General features: G+C 33.6%; 2 protein-coding genes across 2 annotated transcripts in view; both read left to right on the top strand.

Annotated features, from left to right (window-relative positions):
* LOC145675803 (uncharacterized) overlaps window positions 1-17,014 on the top strand; it is a 56,027-nt gene extending 39,013 nt beyond the window's left edge. The window contains exon 2 of the mRNA XM_081746505.1: window positions 16,876-17,014. Within this exon, the coding sequence (XP_081602631.1) occupies window positions 16,876-16,975 (100 nt within the window). The 3' untranslated portion in view covers window positions 16,976-17,014. The remainder of the gene's footprint in view (window positions 1-16,875) is intronic.
* An 87-nt stretch (window positions 17,015-17,101) lies between these two features.
* LOC145675802 (uncharacterized) lies at window positions 17,102-20,240 on the top strand. Its single transcript, XM_081746504.1, has one exon. It carries the CDS (start codon window positions 17,102-17,104, stop codon window positions 18,143-18,145), a length of 1,044 nt encoding a protein of 347 aa, XP_081602630.1. The 3' UTR covers window positions 18,146-20,240.
* The last annotated feature ends 348 nt before the right edge of the window (window positions 20,241-20,588 follow it).

Raw genomic sequence — 20,588 nt, 5'->3', positions numbered from 1 at the left:
AAAAGTTTATACAGATCATAGCTCTTGGGTATATTTGCATAAAACGAGACAGTGAATTTCTAGATTTGATCGTTGGAGTATACAAATTCAGAAATTTGACGTACAAATTCTGTATATCAAGGGCCATGATAAACAATCTAGCGACGCATTGTCATGTATCATTTTGTCTCCAGAAACTGAAAGCTACCAAGTTAAGGAAAAACATCCACAGTACGAAAACACTATGAAATATTTGGTTAACCCCAATTATCCTTATGTTAATATTAAAAATCGCAGCATTGGTGAATTTTACACAATTGAAAATGGTATTTTGTTAAATCGTAGTTACCATTTACCTGAACATTGGAAACTCTACATCACTTTTGAATGATGTAATTCGAAATGCCATCTTGAAAAAGGCCATTTAGGTTTTGAAATTACGTTTCTTAAGCGACTTCTGTAATTCAAATCCATGCGCGCACATATAAGCAACTATTTACGTTATTATACTATTTGTAAACCTATGAAGTTTGAAACTTCACCACCAGCCTGACTTCTGCAAATTGTTGCTGTAAAGAACGTAATTGGCATGGTTTCAATTGATTTATTAGGCTCTTACACATCTCATAATGGAAATAAATTTGCATTGTCAATTTTAGATGCATTTGGTAGATATTAAACGATGTTTCCCATTAGAAATGCCACCACGATTTGTGTTTTAAGATGCTTAGAATATTACTACTTTGTAACCATGAGAATTCCGAAATCTATATTGGTAGACATTGGTGGATATTTATTATCAGCTAAATTTAAGTCTAAAATCGAAGAATATGGTATTACAATTCGAAACTCCTTACCATCCGAAGAACTCTAGTGTGGAACGAATTCATAGAAAACAAAAAGTTTGTTTAAACTGTTGTGTAATTAAGACCATTCTTCTTGGGAGAGATATAGTCCACAAATAGTAGTTTTGCTAAATTATTATGTATGTAGTAATTTAGGTGTCAGCCCTGCAGGTCTTCACTTGAACGCAAAACCTAATTAATCTCTATTGAAGCATTTTGCCATTGTAACAAATGAAAGTTGTGTATTGGGAGAATAAACTCATAATGGCTGACTACGGTAGGAATGAGAAGGTGAAAAAAAGAAATAAAAAATACAACGCAAGCCAGGAAGGAAAATATAAAATAAAAGAAAATGATTTTTTTTTGTTGCAATCACGTTTGAGGTCAGTTGTAAATAAAAAGATTAGTAAATTCTTCATGCTCTATAAAGGTCCTTTGTTATGGAATAGTAGGATCTCAGAAAAGGGTTTGAACTTGTAGATTCTTTGAGTGGAGAATCTTGTAGCGTACATTCTATTGATCGTATGAGAGTGTGGAGACGCACTTGAAAAACTAAAAACATGTTTTTAAAATTAGCTATGAAGCACCTTCGTGAAAAAGAATTTGATTCTGTAAAACAAAACAGCGAAAAGGTAGATTCTCGTGAGCCTGAAACTCTGGTAAATATAAATTTTTCGTATGTGACTAAAGTTAATTTGTATTTAACGCAAGCGAAAGTAACAAGTTTAATGTCCAGCTACTGCTGAAAGAGCTATTGAAATGTGACTTGTATTTACAATAGTTGAATGTTAAGTTCGAGTGTCAAAGACGCACTTTCATATTGAGTTTAAATCATTTGTTAAATCCAAAGTTGAATAGACGTGACACGTAAGAAAACTCACGAACGTGGATTATATGTTAAAGAACGTTCTATGTCAAATAATTGTGTAGCAATGTTATATTACATAAAAGAGGTATGAGCTCGAACTCTGATTTATCTGAGTGGCCCTATTCTCTTTGATGCTTATGCGACAAGTTATTGTAACTGGTAGTAAGGTAACTGGTGGTATCTTAATCCCCCTCAGTACGAAGTGAGTTGCCTAGCGTTTATGTAATATTGTTGGTGTAAACTAATGTACACTCTGAGTTTACTAGAATGAAAAAAAAAAATCTGTGTTACTGGAAATACTATTAGACGAGTATTCTGTTGTGAATGGCAACTTTCTTCTATTTTGTATTTAAACTTAGGGCTCATTTTCCATATTCTTTTTTTTTCTACCTCCGTAGAAGTTCTTTTTGGCATTCCGAAGTGTTGAGAAGAAACTTTGAATGTATGGTGGGTTAAGGTAGACTTGTAAATCTAAGTGTATAGACGCTGAATAGCGTAAAAATGTAGAAGACTTACTTCTATCCGGCCTCATTCTTATCGTAACAGTACGAGTGGTAAGTAATTTATCTCATATGAGTATTGTGTGATAATAATGTGAAACCTATAGTGCTCATTTATAATTATTTTATTTGTATATTGCGTTAGAACAGCATAATTAGTTTGAAAATGTTTTCTTATGTATATACTATTTTAAATGTAGTACATATATATTAAGTTCACTTATTTTCTTTTGTGGAATATTAAAGTACCATTGTTTTAATTAATGTATGTTTCATCTATTTGCGTGATAAACACAACGATTCTTAATATCATGTGAATTTTATAACTGTATTTTCAAGAAGTTGCATTTACTTTTAGAAAAAGTGATTACCACTATATTTTATTTCCGTAAACTATATGTTTTGATGCAAAATAATAGATAAAAGTTTTAGTTGTTTTCTAATGTTAACACGTATTTATGATGATTCAATGAATGCAACTCTGAAAAATTTTCTATGAATGGATAAAAAAGAAAAAAAATTAAAAACGTTATAATGTTAATATAAAATATGTAACGTTAATATGTTTTGCATCTATTATATACTAAGCTTTTTATAATGTACTTGTATTATTGTTGGTAGTAAAAGCGCATATCATTAAAAACATATGTTATTCATTGATGTATCAAAATATGTCATGCACATGATATTGTTTATCCTAGTAACAGTGCCTAAATGAATGTACTGCATGTGAAGAAAGACTTTACATATAAATGCCCCATGAGTTCATTTTATATGTATTTAAGTGTTCCATAAGTTCGTTATTTTCTTCGTTGATAAGACACTTTCATCTGATGAAGTGATCGCCCAGCAAAAGTTCTTACAAAATTCCCAGTGAATTGGTGTATTGGCTTTGAAATGGTGCTTTCAGTTGAAGAGAAATCACGGTATAGGGACCTTGAACCTTCATAATTCTTTAATGGTGCACGTCCATTCCTTTGGGCCGCCAATGTAACTGCTCCAAATTTACGCCTAATTTCATTTTTCACTCAAACGCATATTTTGCGCTTGGTGCTCAATACTGCAGATATTCCAAATTCATTTAATTCGCCTTGTGTGCGCCGTTCTTCGATTATGCTGCCAGCTGGTGCTACCAAAGGAAACATTGGTAGAAGAAAAGAAACAAAAGGAAAACTGAAGAATGTGGAATGTTCACGAAAGTTGTCTATGTGTTAGTGCGAACCATTAGTGCACTTTCCATTTTCAGAAAATCATGACAACGTGATGTAAGTGCATGACATTCATTGTGTGTGACCAGTATACGGGACTAGATGTTAATTTCACCTGTTCTCAATATTACATTTTAGATCGTCTAACAGATGCTGTCTCACGAATCTGGATGGTAGACAGTTAGGTTGAGTGCATTGAGCAGATTCATTTAGTGGCAACTGGAGAGAGGTATTCAATGTTCTGATCTTGTAGTTAATACCGTGCAAGGCTGTGTTGACCGTGGTGAAGAATAGTGATGGGCAGTGTGAATATTTCCGGTGGAAAGGAAAAAAAAATTGGAATATTCCCGGTTTTTTCGCTGGCATATAAATTCCCGGGAAGGAATTTATTTCCATTTCTTTACTTTTATCTTCCAAATTATAAGAACCATACGACTAATTACTTTATTTTCATTTATTATGATTTACTTCTAGGTTTTAAATAATTTGGAGGTTAAAAAATTAAAATTCGTTGACTGTAATTTATATAACTAACAATATGAATTTTAAAGTTCCACTTCCATTTGCACTAAAAAGTAAGAAAGTACCAATTTATAAATGATAAAAAAGAACCATTTTGTAAAGTAATGTAGAAATTATGTAAAAATAGATATGAAATACTATTAATAAACCCCAAACCACCGTTAGTAATAGACGTCGGTCTGTCTCCTCTCTCGGACTCGAATTTCTGAAGAGGTACTCGGACTTCTCTTATATGTGAATTAACGCATGGAAATTTCGAGAAATGGGTAGAAGGAAATGTCCTGTGTGTGGCAATGTTGCGTGCAAATTTTTAAAGATTTTAGTTTGTTGCAAATATTGTGAACGTAAATATTTATGCGCAAATTTTGATAAAATGGTGGGACATGTGTCTTCTGGCAGTTACCCAACCTAATTTCTTTATAACATTTAAAAATTTAATATGTTTATATAGTAGAGTCAAATTTAGAAAATCCACTTACATATAAATTTAAACTATTTAGCTGTTTAAAAGTATGTGGACTTACTACACCATTTTTTCCACATATTTACTTGCATAGAACAACTTATAAATAAGTATACATTTATGCATATTCTCTAAATACGAGGGGGAGTCAAATGAAAACCATAAAAGTAGAAACAAAAATCCGCATATGGCGCCAGTGAGCTGTAAGTTGGCATGCCTGCTTACGATAGTATGCCGAATTTCTCCTAGGTGGCAGCAGCCGCCAGATGCACAAACACCTGCGGAACAACAGTTCCAAAATGGCACCCCACTAGCCACATGTACCAGCCAGGAGCAGCGTTCTGTGTTTCGGTTTTTGTGAAGTGAAGGTGTGAAACCGATTGACATTTTTAGGCGAATGAAGGTTCAGAATATACATTTTAAAGACTCTTCTGGGGACAGCAGCAATAATATACTGTGATATAGAAACGAATTTAACTTTGAAATCGAAATATAGTAATAGAATGCAATTTTCTTGTGATTGTACATGAATTCCCGGAAAATTCCCATTTTTGGGAATCTTCGCAAGGAATATTCCCGTGAAGTTATCCATCACTAGTGAGGAACCGTGCAGGTCTAGTTTGGGTTAATGAATGAAGAAACTGGTTTGTCCAAGATGCGCGAAACCGTAGTATCGAGATGTTGTTCTGGAAATGATTAGTCCATCTCTTATCTGATTTCTATAGAGAAGAACTGTGTAAAATATCTACAAACTCTTGTGCGATCAACGTCCCAACAATACGTGCTATCTCCTACCTTAACATTCTGTTCAAATCGGAAGTGCTGCAAATTAACTACTCTCTCAACATTTATCTCTATAGACTTAGAAGAGAAATGGAAAACTAGTAATAATTTTTTAAGATGGATCCGGTGTACAAGGAAAAGACTATATTTTCGATTCTGTTACTCTATTGAAACCAGTTGTTACAGATGTACTACTTCAAGTTTGAGCACTGAATTCCCATATTTTGGAAGTCCTAGTTTCACACTGAAACGATATAAACTTTTTTATCTTGGGTATAGTATAACACGTTTAATATACCGCATCAGGTTCATACTGTTAGTCATACATAAAAGAGTAATAGCTATGTAAGATATTTGGCAGAAGTTATGTGAATGGTTAAAGAAAATATGCAGTCCTCAGAATTTGTGCTTCACTGCCATCAATTTAAACCTTTATCCTAATTTAAAATATTATCCTACTACTCAGGGATGCTGTTATTTTGTTGTCTTTCAGACAATGATGTATGTTTTAACCACGACAATTATTATCATTCCGACATGTACGTTGGTTATTTCACACATTTCGCTAACACCGTAACACTTGTTCATAAACGCAAATATTTTAGAAATTTTGTAACATTCTGAATTTGATGGTGATAGTTGTCTTAGTGTAAGCAAAATGTTTCTGTGAGATTTTAAACACTTTCTTATTTCCTTATTTCCATTTGTATGCAATACTTTGCCCGCTTCTTTTCTGCACTAACTAGCTTATATAGAAAAGCTGAAGATATTAGCTCTCTGCTAAAACCCAGGACTTACAACAAAAGCGTAAGTTCGTGAGTTTCATTCCCGTTTGTGTCAACTTTTAAGTATATAATGATATATTTCTGAGTGCATGTATAATTATGTCTAGAGGTCTGCGCGGATGCGGATATCCGCGGATATATCCGCGGGTATCCGCATCAAAATGGGTATTTGCGGATATATATAGCTTTTCTGTGCGGATAGCGGATAAAGTTGCGGATAATGTTTCCTACATCTTTTTCTACCGAAAAAAATGCTGTGAATTTTCTGATAATGGTAGAAAGAGCACTAAGAAACGTTCGTTTTGAATTAAAAGTTTTAAAACCAGTTGAAAAATACTAAAATCAAAATACAAGTGTGTTTGAAGCTGGAGACTCAGTGACAGCAAAAGGACAAAAAATGACACGAGAGAGAGTTGTCCTTTTATTGCTGTTTTCAATATTTTTAGCAGCCGTTTTATAGGTGAATGACATCTCTGACCTAAACAGAAAGAAACGACAGGCCCCTTCGCTACTCCTCAAGTACCGCTATTTACGGTAAAAAAAGAAAAATAATTGCCGCCAAAGCCCCTCTGATAAAGCTGAAAATTTTCAGACCATTCGCCTTGAAGAGGAAAAAATGTCTTCAAATAAAGTTTTTCTAGCCTGAGAGGTCAGGAACCAAAACCCTAATTTAAAACACCGCATCCCCTTCCATAAACTGAAAACTGGTCAGCAGAATTATCTTTGCCTTTTATGACAAACTGGGGAAGCGCGTAGGTCACCGAAATAGTAAACAAATCACATCATACGCTCATCTTTCTCTCTTCCTCTAAAAGAAAGAAAAAAAAAACCTTCTTCACTGTTTCCTTTGAAGTACAGCAGTTGCGACCCACAGATTTCTCTCTTCGGAGAGGTGCCACGGACCTCAATGAACATTCCGAAGGATTGGAGTTTTATAACACCAATTGTTTCTCTCTCTCTTTTTCTTCTTGTGTATGTGTGTATGTATGTATGTTCTTGGCCTCTGGTAAAGAAAGAAAGAACAACCAATGCGTTGTTCCTTTTACCCTAAATGTGTCCAACAATGAGTGGGGCTGCAAAGAAAAGCAATCAATTCTAAATATCCTCTATTGCCTCTTCCCGAAATTAAAGGCATAGACTTCCTATTTGTACTCGAAGTTATTTTTACTTCTAGTTTCAGCAAAAGCGTGGTCGTGAAAGCTTGAGTTGATTTTGAGTTTAACGTCCCGTTCAGCAGCGAGGCTATATGAGACGTGGACCTACTGATTAACGTGGAATCCGAACCACATGAATTCCCGCCGGGAATTGAACCAGGGTCTCCCACGTCAAAGGCGCCTACGCTAACGCTTAGCCACGAAGGACCTTGGTCGTGAAAGCATGCATTGTATTGAGTTGTTAGTTTCGTCAATAATTTTTTAAATTTAGTGCAATTACTGGTGCTAGTGTCAGTTCGGGATATGTGGATATGTTTGCGGTGCTGTGATTAATTTTTATTTCTTAATAACGATTATTTCTATTTCGCCTTTGTGTTTTGAACAAATGCCCGTTTTTTATGAGTAATGATGAAGTTTATAAACTTAGTGACGTGCTCTCAAATTAGTCGATTGAGAGGATATTACATTATTACTATGTGACATTATTTTGGTCCGATATCTGCATTTGAAGATCTTGGGTAAGTACATAGATCGTTCATTAATTTCTCATTGGTATCTTCACGGTTTATAGTGCATTTTATTTATCGTAGTTGGTATTTGATCACGAGGAAACTGATAGGGCTTGAATGTATTGTTTCGTTTGATACAGAAAACTACAAGAGATAGTTATTTAAAATGTATTTAAAAATATTTTCGAAATCATGACTATTATAGAATATGTAAATTGTATATATTTGCTACCTCATTATCTGCGGATGCGGATGCGGGTGCGGATAGAGATGTTGCGGATGCGGGTGCGGATGCGGATAGAGATGCTGCGGATGCGGTACGGATGCGGATGCGATATTTTGAATCCGCGCAGACCTCTAATTATGTCAATAAAGTTTCGTCCTGTTGATTTAACTTTAATTGATATGTGTGTCTTCGAAGTTTACTAGTTTGTAAAATTCTAAAGGTCAGTATTAGTAATATCACGTTGTAGCAGAAATTTGTTTGGATGTGTAATAATTATGTAACTATTAGTTGTTGCTGTAATCAATAGAATAAATTTTGTTGTTAGAATAGACCTATCACGCAGCTAAAGTTTTACTTGCAATCGACCAGAAGGGAGAAAATATCAGTTGACTAGATTTAAAAATGCCATATCAAATGTAAATAATTCTCAAGAAAGAACAAATTGAGAAAAGGATGATTTTCTCGTCTATCTCACCTTCAATTAATTAAACTTAATTGTCACAAGTCCAGGGTATCGATTTATATCCTTTTCCACCCGGACTATTTCTATAAAAATATTCAAAAGGAATCAAAGAAACATGTTTTTCTAATCTATTATGATCTACCAATCCGCATAAATATGACCTAGGTTTTTTTTCAAAATAGTAGCTTTCGGAAAAATTAACCTGCACAATTGTGCATGTTCGACCGATATTGTATTTATTAGTGATTCTATCTACCTGCACAATTGTGTAGGTGAGGGCTGAAAAGGTTAAATAATGTTCCTAACAGGAAAAATACTGCTAAAATTTTAATAACTTACTTATCGAGAGATGAATGACAGGAAAGTTTACGTTTTTATATTTATCATTTACAATAGTAAGACATCATATATTTTTACTGAATGAAACCGATATTTCTACGATAGGCGGGTCACGTCGCTTGCGTTAGTAATACGCACGGGAACTGTAACATTCTTGTGAAAGGTTGTTATGTCGAAAACGATAAGATAATATTTTAGAGTAAGATACTCTAAGAATAGGTGATGATAATCCAAGTTAACATGGTTTAATGCAGGATGATGTCCAGTTGAGAATTTAAATTTATGAGGTGTGGGACTTCGGCTTTGATTAATACTGGGTGAATGAGTTTCGTATATACACGAATGTATACTACAGTTTAAGGTGAAGTATATATTTGATTTTCTTGAGCTTTTAAATTTGCTGCTAAAATTGCACAGTGAAAATTATTATGAAATTTTCAAATGAACGTCACGTTTGTTCCAAATAATCAACTGATTCGGCCGTCATTCCTAATTTCGCGAAGGTGTGAACAGTATGTTGTACCGGCTTGTAACCAGCGAAACACACACCTGATCACACCTGACCTGTGCAACAGAATGTGCAGAAAGCCAATGCTTAACTTCAACTTCGAAATTTCGCAGATCGTTCACTAAATAAAACCCTGAGTAAACTTACGCTTATTCTCCCTGGTTCAGGATTTGTGCAGGATCGTGATTTAATTCTTACTTTAATGAGATGTGGACCGGTTTCAAGACGCATTTCTGCATAAAAGATTTCACTTTGACGAAGACAACGTAAATAAAATGTATACTTTCTTCGGTATGTGTTCGTGAAGTCGGGAAGTTTTCTTTTAACTTTATTTTAATTCTGAATTATTTTTTTTTAGATTTTACTTTGTAAGGATTTATAGATGTCCAGTGTTCTGGACAACATTAGGCACATAATCTTACATAATATTTATTCCGTCAAATTTGTGTTTTAAAAAGTCATATTATGTATAACGCCCTCAAGCTACGTAGACATACTTAGTGAAGAGTGTCCATAAGTTTTGTCCCGTGAGTATTGTGTTGTAGTAACGCTTAAATGAAACAGGTAATATAAATATGAATTATTGAAAAGGAAATAGTGATTCTTCGATGTTTTCTTCCAGAAGTATAATGCTCCATATCAGTAAGGAAGCACGTTTGGAAACGATAAAGGCGTTATTTGAAAGAGAGATTATGAAAATACTTTGTTTCCAAGTAAATAATTCTCAAGTCGTACACTACAAGGTTTTTTACTGTTTTTGACGTTGCACGTTTTAAATCTTCTAATGAAGTCTATAAGTGGATTTGAAGTTATATGGGTTTACAGCTTATTTCACAACATCCGTTGAAACGTAGTTTTCTTAAAATATTCTAGCAAAAATGTGATCACTTAACTGCATCAGACAATGCGTGATGGAGATCTAAATATTATTTATTAATTTTATATGATGGTAAATTTATATATTAAGTAATTTACGGAAATTGCCTGTTTTGATCTCGTACGGCGTAGGTCACTTGCTCGCTGGTATTGAATAAAGATTTTATAGAACAAATTTAACCTCCCTAACATAATCCACTCGTCAGATACTTTGATTTTCCCGTAAAATTCAAATCTCTTCTCTTACTAGTAGGATCTTCATTCTAATGACAGTAACGTAAAAGAGAAGGAAAGAAGTTTTCTGGCTGAGATACAGGAGCTAGCTTCACTGTAAAATTTAATTTCACTCAATACATCCATTTCCTTAGCTAATACTAGATTAGCTGGATGTCATGCTTGTGTCCTGAGATATAATATGCAGATTGTTCATATTGTCCCTCTTGAATGTTGTATTTCCCAAAACACTGATGCACGCAACAGCTTTTTAAAAGTAAAAAGCTAGTGTGCAACTGTCCTCCCTCTAACGAGAAAGACTCGTGAGATTATAATTTTATACGTACAAGTTTAATCCTTTTCCCGCCCTTATGGTACCCATTTTAATGAATTTAATATGTTGAAATGCCACTTAATTGTAGACACTCAACATATATATATATATATATATATATATATATATATATATATATATATATATATATATATATATATCTAAAATCAAACAGTTCAGTTTCCTGTTTCTTGTAATGCGATGTATAACATATTTCTTCCATATTTCGTTTTTCAAATTTTAGCATTTATCTTCACACGCCCCTTTTTACTTTCAACATAAGAAAACAATAATGACTAAAGTGTTTGCTAATAATACTCGAGGAACATTGTTTAGAAAAAATTCTGTAACAGCTACATTCAAAACTTAGTAGAGAACTTTGATTTCTTCCAATGGCATTACACCATGTTTTAAGAAATTTAAATTCTATGTTTTGAGCACAAACTTACAGGCACTAGTAACAATCGAAGGGTGACGAAGGAGCAAATGCTTGTCCACAATCCCTCAACGTGAAATTCTGCAGTCATGATGTCATGTATTTCAAATAATAATAATAATAATAATAAATAAAGATTACAAGAAATTGAAAACTCAATGCTTCTCAAATGTATTTATTTCATAATTGGCCTTAAATATGTATCACATGTAACCACGTAGCTTATATACCAATAGATACAAAGATTGTAGTACCTATTAAAATTTACTTTCTCAAAATATCAGACTATAATAGAGAGACAGCTAGAGATTATATACTGATTCAAATAATTCTTTTTTCTAAAAAATTTGAAAGTTTTTATACTCTTCCTTTGTTTCTCGTTATAGTAACAGTTTTTTGTAGCTCCATTTGCGACAAGTTCTTGCGATTGTTAAATTTTCTGACACAAAATTGATGTTATTTTATTATTTTTAGTGAAAAGGGGTCTCTATTTTCACTTATAATAATGAAATATTTATTCAACATAGCACAAAAGATGTATGTTTGATATTTTTTGAGTTAACTCTGATATCGTATATACAAACAATTGTACAAATTGACATAATAAATAAGACTGCCTGATCTTATTTTGGCAATAGAGAGATATGGTAACTCCTCCGTAGTTCTCGGTTACATATTCCTACAAAATATTGTCTTAATAGAACAAAAATATGAAATTCTAAGAATGATTTCATTTCTTTGTTGTAAGTTATTAATTACTTACAGTAGTTGAAAATGGATCGATCTGGGCCAGTATTGAACAGCATAGAACAACTCAGGAACCCCTGGGAAATTGAGCACCTTACACCGTGAACCCACGGTCTTTTACGACCTCTATTTTAGGGGTGAATTTGTTCCCTTTTATGGGCGCTTTTTAGGGGGTGTACTCGTTCTCTTTTATGACCATATTTTAAAGGGTGAACTCGTTCCCTTTTATGAGCATATTTTCCAACCCTTACGAACATCAGACTACGTAACATAACAGAAGATCAGATAACAGATAAGAATATGAAACATAGAAGAGGTGTATTCATTCTGTTTTATGAGCATATTTTCCAACCCGTACGAACACATAGCAGAACATCAGGCTACGTAACATAACAGAAGATCAGATAACAGATAAGAATATGAAACATAGAAGGGGTGAACTCGTTCCCTTTTAGGAGCACTTTTTAGGGGTGTACTCGTTTTCTTTTATGAACATATTTTAAGGGTGAACTCGTTCCCTTTTATGAGCATATTTTTCATCCCCTATTTGAACTATGAACACATAGCATAGCAGATAATACATAAGACCACGTAACAAATAGAAGATCAGATAACAGATAAGAATATGAAACATAGAAGGGGTGTATTCGTTCTCTTTTATGATTACTTTTTCAACCCCTAGCAGAGACTATGAACACATAGCAGGGATGTATTCATTCTCTTTTATGAGCATATTTTCCAACCCCTATTTTAACATAGCATAAGACTACGAACACATAGCAGAGGTGTATTCGTTCCAACCCCTATTTTAAGACAATGAATACCAATGTGACATAGCAGAACTAGTAAAAGAGTATCTCTTATTTTGCAACCCCTATTTTAACATAGCAGAAATTACATAATATTCATTCCCTATTATGACCATTTTTTCCAACCCCTATTTTTAACTATAAACATAGCAGAGGTAGTAAAAGAGTATGCTTTATTTTCCAACCCCTATTTTAACATAGCAGAAATTACGAACACAGAGCAGAGCAGATAATACATAAGACTACGAAACTGATTACATAAAAACATTCGTTCCCAATCACTAATTTAACATAGCAGAAATGACACAGGTCAAAATACTTAAAATCTAATAAATCGAAAACGGAGCCACATATTGAGATGGTGTTTCCACATTTAGTAATTGGTCATCAACTACTACAAGTTCCAGAATAATAACCATCGAGGTCAAAGGTCAAAATACTTAAAACCTAATAACTCGAAAACGGATCCACATATTGAGGTGGTGTTTCCACATTTAGTAATTGGTCATCAACTAGTACAAGTTTCAAAAATAATGACCACCGAGGTCAAAGGTCAAAATACTTAAACCTGATAACTCGAAAACGGATCCACATATTGAAGTGGTGTTTCCACATTTAGTAAATGGTCATCAACTACTACAAGTTCTAAAAATAATGATCATCGAGGTCAAAGGTCAAAATACTTAAAACCTAATAACTCGAAAACGGATCCACATATTGAGATGGTGTTTCCACATTTAGTAATTGGTCATCAACTACTACAAGTTCCAGAATAATAACCATCGAGGTCAAAGGTCAAAATACTTAAAACCTAATAACTCAGAAACGGAGCCACATATTGAGATGGTGTTTCCACATTTAGTAATTGGTCATCAACTACTACAAGTTCCAAAATATTGACCATCGCGATCAAAGGTCAAGCTCGTAAACGAAGCCACATACGCAGCGAACTCTGGTTTTCGTACATATTCAACACAACGTTTATTTAAAAAAAATAATCAATCATGGGGTCCGGTTATGAGGAACACTTAGAAATTACCCCTCCTCGAATTTTGACAAAGTCCAGAAATACTTAAATTTTTAAAAATCAATATTTAAGCTATTTTTAACCGCAGCGAACTCTGGTTCCTCATTTAGTAACAGATCATCCACTACATGTACGAAAATATTGACTATTGAGGTCAAAATCGTAACATAGCAACGGCTAAATTTGTGTGATCTATTCAATTTTGTACCAAGCAGAAAAAATGTGAAGAAGGAACAAATTTGAGTGGCTTATTTACTTTTGTATTAATAAGAAAGAAATCAAAGAAACACAATTTTAACTAGCTCAGAATTTCTGTACCTGTTTGGGCTATTCAAATAAACGCAAAAATTTATTTGGATGGACTAACGAGAAAGAAAGGAAAGATATGCCATGTTAACTAGCTGAGAATTTTAAATCATCTTGTACTATTTAAACAGACGAAAGGATAAATTTGAATGATCTATTCAATTTTGTACCAACGAGAAGTACCAACTGGAAAAGAGCAAAAGATCTACTTTAACTAGCTCATTATGTACTGTTTAAAGAAACGAAAATTGACTATTTTAGCTAGCTTAGAATTTATTTAACTTTTGAACTACTGGAATGTTCTATTTTTGTATCAATCAGAAAAAAACGAAGAAGAGCCATTTTAACAAGTTCATAATTTCTGTAAGGGAAGAATAATTTCGATGTTCTACTTTTTTATACCAACGAGAAAAAAAATGAACTAGCTCAATTTAAGTGACATATTCAATTTTGTACCAGGGGCCGCGGTGGCTAAGTGGTAGAGCGTTCACCTCTGGTGCTTGGGGTCTCGGGTTCAAACCCTGCTCCCGCCAAGTGAACTTTGTGGTGGACAAGCACCGCGTGCGTGGGTTTTCTCCGGGTTCTCCCGTTTCCTCTGACTTTCTTCATTCCACCATTTCATTCATTTCTCATAATCACTGTCTCCTTTAGCCTAACCGGCATAAGCGTGGGACGTAAAACTCAAAGGTTTCATTTCATTTCAATTTTGTACCAATGAGAAATGCCATTTTAACTGGCTCAGAATTTCAGTGGTCTAAAAAAGGCGAAGAAGGACTATTTTATATAATTTTACTACTCATATAAACAATGGAATATTTAGTTGTATACCACCGAGAATGTTGTACCATTTTGGAGTATTCAAATAAACAAAGGACTTATAATTTGTGTCAACTCTAAAAAGGACCATTTTAACTAGCTCCGAATTTTATATCATTTTAAACTAGTCTAATAAACGAAGGCATAAATATGAGTGAGGTATTTATTTTTGTAGCAACCAAAGGACCATTTTGTAATACTAAATAAACGAAAGAAAAAGCGAGAAAATACCATTTTAACTAACTGAGAATTTCTGTACCGTTTTATACTATTTAAACAAACGATGGAACAAATTTGAGTGGCCTGTTTTTTTGTACTGACCAGAAAAATCGAAGAAGGTACCTTTGTACTAGTCCAATGAACGAAAGATCAAATTTGGGTGTTCTAATTTTTATACCAAACAAAGAAGAGCCATTTAGGCTAGCTGAGTATTTTATACCATTTTGTACTACTCAAATAAACGAAAGAGAAAGCGAAAAAAGACCATTTTAACTAGCTCAAAATTTATATACATTTTGTACTAATCAAACAAATGAAGGAATATTTAGTTTTGTACCTAGCAAAGATAAGAAAAAGAAGTGAAGAACGAATAAAATTTGGGTGGACTATTTTCTTATGTACCAACAAAAAGTGGAGCAAATTTGAGTGGTATATATACTTTTGTACCAGCGACAAAAAGAACCTATTCAGTTTTGTACTAAGCAGAAAAAATTGAAGAATTAATAAAATTTAAATAGTTCAGTATTTATGTACATTTTGTACTACCCAAATAAACGAAAGAAGGGTCATTTTATACTTTTTTGTACCATTAAAAAAACTGAGGGTAACTTGAGGGGTCTAAGTTTTTGTACTCATTCGAAGAAAAGTAAAGATGATACATTTTAACTAGCTCAGCTTTTTCATACCTAATGTTGCCATGACTATAAGGAAAGGAATAAATAAATATGGGTGTTCTAACCATTTATAACAGGCTTAGATTTTTATGCCTTTTTGGAATATTTGTACCAAACAGAAAAAGCTACACAATTTTGTAATAACCACAAAAAGTGAAGAAAGACCATTTGAGTGGCCTATTAAATTTTGTACCAACGAGAAATCTCATTTCCAGGCCATGTTTTACTATTTAAACAAACGAAGGGATAAATTCGAGAAAGCGAACATGGACTCAGTGTTATATTATTTTGTAATACTCAAATTTGGATGGGGGCGCGGTGGCTCACTGGTAGAGCATTCACCTCCGGTGCTTGGGGTCCCTGGTTCGATCCAAGCTCGCGCCGTGTGGACTCTGTGGTGGACAAACACCGTGCTCGTGGTTTTTCTCGGGGTTCTCCCGTTTCCTCCCACTTTATTCATTCCACCATTTCACTCATCTCTCATCATCACCGTCTCCTTTAGCCTCACCGGCATAACCATGGGACGTTAAACTTAAAGATTTCATTTCATTTTTTTCAAATTTGGATGGATTATTCACTTTTGTAACACGCAGAAGAAGGAAAGAACTAACATTTTGTACTAATCAAATTTGGGTGGTCTATTTAGTTTTGTCCATTGTAACTAAGTCAAACAAACGAAAGAACAAATTTGAGTGGTTTCAGCAAAGAAGGTCAATTTATACCTTTTTGTGCTATTAATCTTGAGTGACCTATTCAATTTTGTACCAATTTTGTTTGCAATTAAAAAAAGCGGAGAAGGTCTATTTTTATGCACATTTTGTACTACTAAAATTCTACTTTCTCTACCAACCAGAGAAAAACAAAGGAATAAACTCAGAATTTGTATACCTTTTTGTCCTATTCAAATAAACGAAGGAATAAATTTGTTTGACCTATTCACTTTTATAGCAAAAAGGTATAGAAATTCTGAGCTTACTCCTTTGTTTTTCTCTGGTTGGTAGAGAAAGTAGAATTTGAGTAGTACAAAATGTGCATAAAAATAGACCTTCTCAGCTTTTTTTAATTGCAAACAAAATTTTTTCCACTTGGTACAAAATTGAGTTGTTCTATGCTGTTCAATACTGGCCCAGATCGATCCATTTTCTAGTACTAATTACATTCACTCTTACTTGTTTATTGAATTTGTTACAGGAGCTAAAACGAATTTGGTCCTCACAGAGAAACGAATACGTTTATTGCATTAATAGAAACCTTTTCTTATTGCAGAGAGAAATCTCCAAAGCAGTTTGGAAATGGATTTAATAGATCACCTTTGTCAAGAGATATGCTAACGTATAAAAGTGAAAAGCGTCTCACGTACAGATAGGGTGTTAAACCCTATAGTCAAAGATCGACATTGTCAAGCGATAAGTTAATATATACAGGTGAGAAACCCCATACCTGCGGAGAGTGCAGATTGTTATTTAGTGTACGTTCAAGTTTGGTTGCACACATGTTAACCCATACAATACGAAAACCTTTGACATGTGACGAGTGTGGTGGATCATTTCATCAACGTTCAACTTTGGCTAGACACATGTTAATCCATACAGGAGAAAAACCTTACACATGCGACAAGTGTGGAAAGGGACTTAGTACGCGTTCAAATTTGGTTAGACATATGTTAATCCACTCAGGAGAAAAATTTCACACATGTGAAGAGTGTGGAAAGGCATTTCGTCAACGTTCAACTTTGGCTGGACACATGTTAATTCATACAGGAGAAAAATTTCACACATGTGAAGAGTGTGGAAAGGCTTTTCGTCAACGTTCAAATTTGGCGGGACATATGTTAGTCCATACAGGGGAAAAATCTCACACATGTGAAGAGTGTGGCAAAACATTTCGTCAACGTTCAAATTTGGCTACACACATGTTAATCCATACAGGAGAAAAACTTCACACATGTGAAGATTGTGGTAAAGCATTTCGTCAACGTTCAAAATTGGCTAGACACATATTAATCCATACAGGAGAAAACCCTTACACATGTGAAGAGTGTGGTAAAGCATTTCGTCAACGTTCAAGTTTGGCTACACACATGTTAATCCATACAGGAGAAAAACTTCACACATGTAAAGAGTGTTGTAAAGCATTTCGTCATTGTTCAACTTTGGCTGGACACATGCTAATCCATACAGGGGAAAAATCTCATACGTGTGAAGATTGTGGTAAGGCATTTCGTCTACGTTCAAAATTGGCTGGACATATGTTAGTCCATACAGGGGAAAAATCTCACATATGTAAAGATTGCGGTAAGGCATTTCGTCATCGTTCAACTTTGGCTGGACACATGGTAATCCATACAGGAGAAAAACTTCATACATGTGAAGTGTGTGGTAAAGCATTTCGGCAACGTTCAACTTTGTCTAGACACATGGTAATCCATACAGGGGAAAAACGACATACCTGCCAAGACTGCGGAAAGTCATTTAATCATCGTTCAACTTTGGCTAAACATATGATAATCCACAGGAGAAAAATCTTACACACATAAAGAGTGTGTTGAGGCATTTTATCAACGTCCAAATTTGGCTAGAAAACATGTTAAACCATACAAAGGAGAAACCTCACACATTCGAAGGGTGTGGAAAAGTTTTCAATCGATTTTCACATTTGCCTGCACACACGTTAATCCACACTAGTGATGGGTAAATTCCCGGGAAGATATTTTTCGGGAGTATTCCCAGGAAAATTCCCAAAATAGGAATTTATCCGGAAATTTATGTTCAATCAGAAAGAAAATTGCATTCTATTACTATATTATGATTTCAAAGTTAAATTAATTTTTATATCACAGCATACTATTACTGTTGTTCTCAGAGGATTGTTTAAAATGTATATTCTGAATGGTACTATGTTACTTCATTAACACTGTATTATACTTGGAGAGTACGTGTAAATGTATATTTATATACAATATGTTCTATCAAGCAAATATGTGTGAAAAATTATATAGTAAACTATATAGTAACAGTTTAAATTTATATGTAAGTCGATTTGTTCAACTTGACTCTACTACTGATATTATAAACACATCAAATTTATAAATGTTATAAACCAATTAGATTGGGTAACGCTAGAAGATACATGTATCACCAATTTATCAACAATTGCGCATACATATTTATGTTCACAAATTTTGCAAGTTACTTACCATTCTTTATATTTTAGCACTAACATTTTGGCACGAAATTCCATACGCTAATTCACAAGTAAAAAAAAATCTGCGTACTTTTTCAGAAATTCGAGTCAGAGAGAGGAGACAGGCCAACTTCTATTACTAATGGTGTTTCAGGGTTTATTAATACCTTCATCTCTATTTCTACATAATTCTAAATTACTTTACAAAATGGTTCCTTTTCATCATTTGTAAATTAGTACTACTTTTTGCAACAATCTATTCCGGTGCGGTTATTGTATGTTTTCGTACGTTAAATTACATTACCAACATTAAATTCAGACAGCGTTGCAGAGCGAGCGTTAGCGAATGAAGGCGGGTGAGAACCCCGCATGACACGTTGTTTTCTATCTTTGTTACCAACAATAAACTTTCTTTTCTCACATAAATCATTTCCGCATACCTTTTTGTTTTGTATAAATCCCCTACTGCCCTACAAAAAATGTATTCGATACTTTCTTGACTATTTTAACACCACTATCAACTCATTTCTTCCGTAAATCGTTTTACGTTTTTGCTAGTTTTGGCCCGCAATACTAAACATTTACCTTACTTTTTAGTGCAAATGGAACTTAAAAAATCATATTATTAGTAATATAAAGTACCGTAAATAATTTTAAATTTTTAAACCTCCAAATTCTCTAAAACCTGGAAGTAAATCATAATATATTAAAATAAAGTAATTAGCCATATGGTTCTTATTATTTTCAACATAAAATAAAGAAATGGAAATAAATTCCTTCCCGGGAATATTCCCATTTTTAAATTCCTTCCCACCGGGAATATTCCCACTGCCCATCACTAAATATATTACTTTTGCTCTGATTTTGTACAATATTTGGAATAACTTGTGCAAGCAGCGTCTCAAGATCAGAAAATTTATGGGAAAATTAGCATAAGTGCAGGATTACTTTTGGCGTACCACTGCAAAGAACTGTTGAAAAATATAATTGGTTCGCTACTTTTTTTCTTACAGAATGATAAAAAATGTGAGCATGAGGCAAGAGAAAAATGATAAAGGTCATCGCTCTACGTTGAGTATTTATGAAGAAAAATGAAGTTTAATTTTGCATTATCTGAAGGGGTGTAGTGAGGCGGTAGTAGGTAAACGATGTGGTTTTACTGTACGGATGCATAAATTGTAAAGTGTACAGAAAAATTTGGGCAAGTCTAAATTTGCCCATTTCATGTCGAGAACAAAACGCAACACCCCTGCGGGGCTCGTAACAAGTGATGGGTAAATTCCCAGGAAGATTTCCAAAAATGTAATTTCCTGGAATTTATGTACAATTACAAAGAAAATTTAATACTATTACTATATTATAATTTCAAATATAAATTCGTTTTTATATTATAGTATGTTATTATTGTTGTCCCCAGAGAAGTTTTTAAAATATATGTTCTGAACGATGTTATGTTGTTTTATTAATTTTTTATTTAGAAAATACGCATAAATTTATATTTACTTACAATATGTTCTATGAAAGTAAATATGTTTCAAAAATGGTAAAGTAAGTCTTCATACTTTTAAACTGCTAAACTGTTTAAATTTACAATTAAGTGGCGTTTCTAAACTCGACTACTGATGTTATAAACATATTAATTTTTTAAATTTTATAAACAATTTTGTCAACGTTTGCGCATAAATATGTACGTTTACAATGTTTGCAAAATACTTTCTTACCTTTATAATTTTGCATGTAACATTGCCACATACGACCATTCTACCTGCCCATTTCTCGAAATTTCATGCGTTAAT

Source organism: Thermobia domestica, chromosome 18, assembly GCF_964235325.1.
Source record: "Thermobia domestica chromosome 18, izTheDome1.hap1.1, whole genome shotgun sequence".
NCBI lineage: Eukaryota > Metazoa > Arthropoda > Insecta > Zygentoma > Lepismatidae > Thermobia > Thermobia domestica.
This window is presented reverse-complemented; position numbering and strand designations above follow the sequence as displayed.

Excerpts from the sequence above, each read along its gene's own strand:
- LOC145675802 (XM_081746504.1), top strand. The coding sequence starts at position 17,102 with ATGTTAACCCATACAATACGAAAACCTTTGACATGTGACGAGTGTGGT.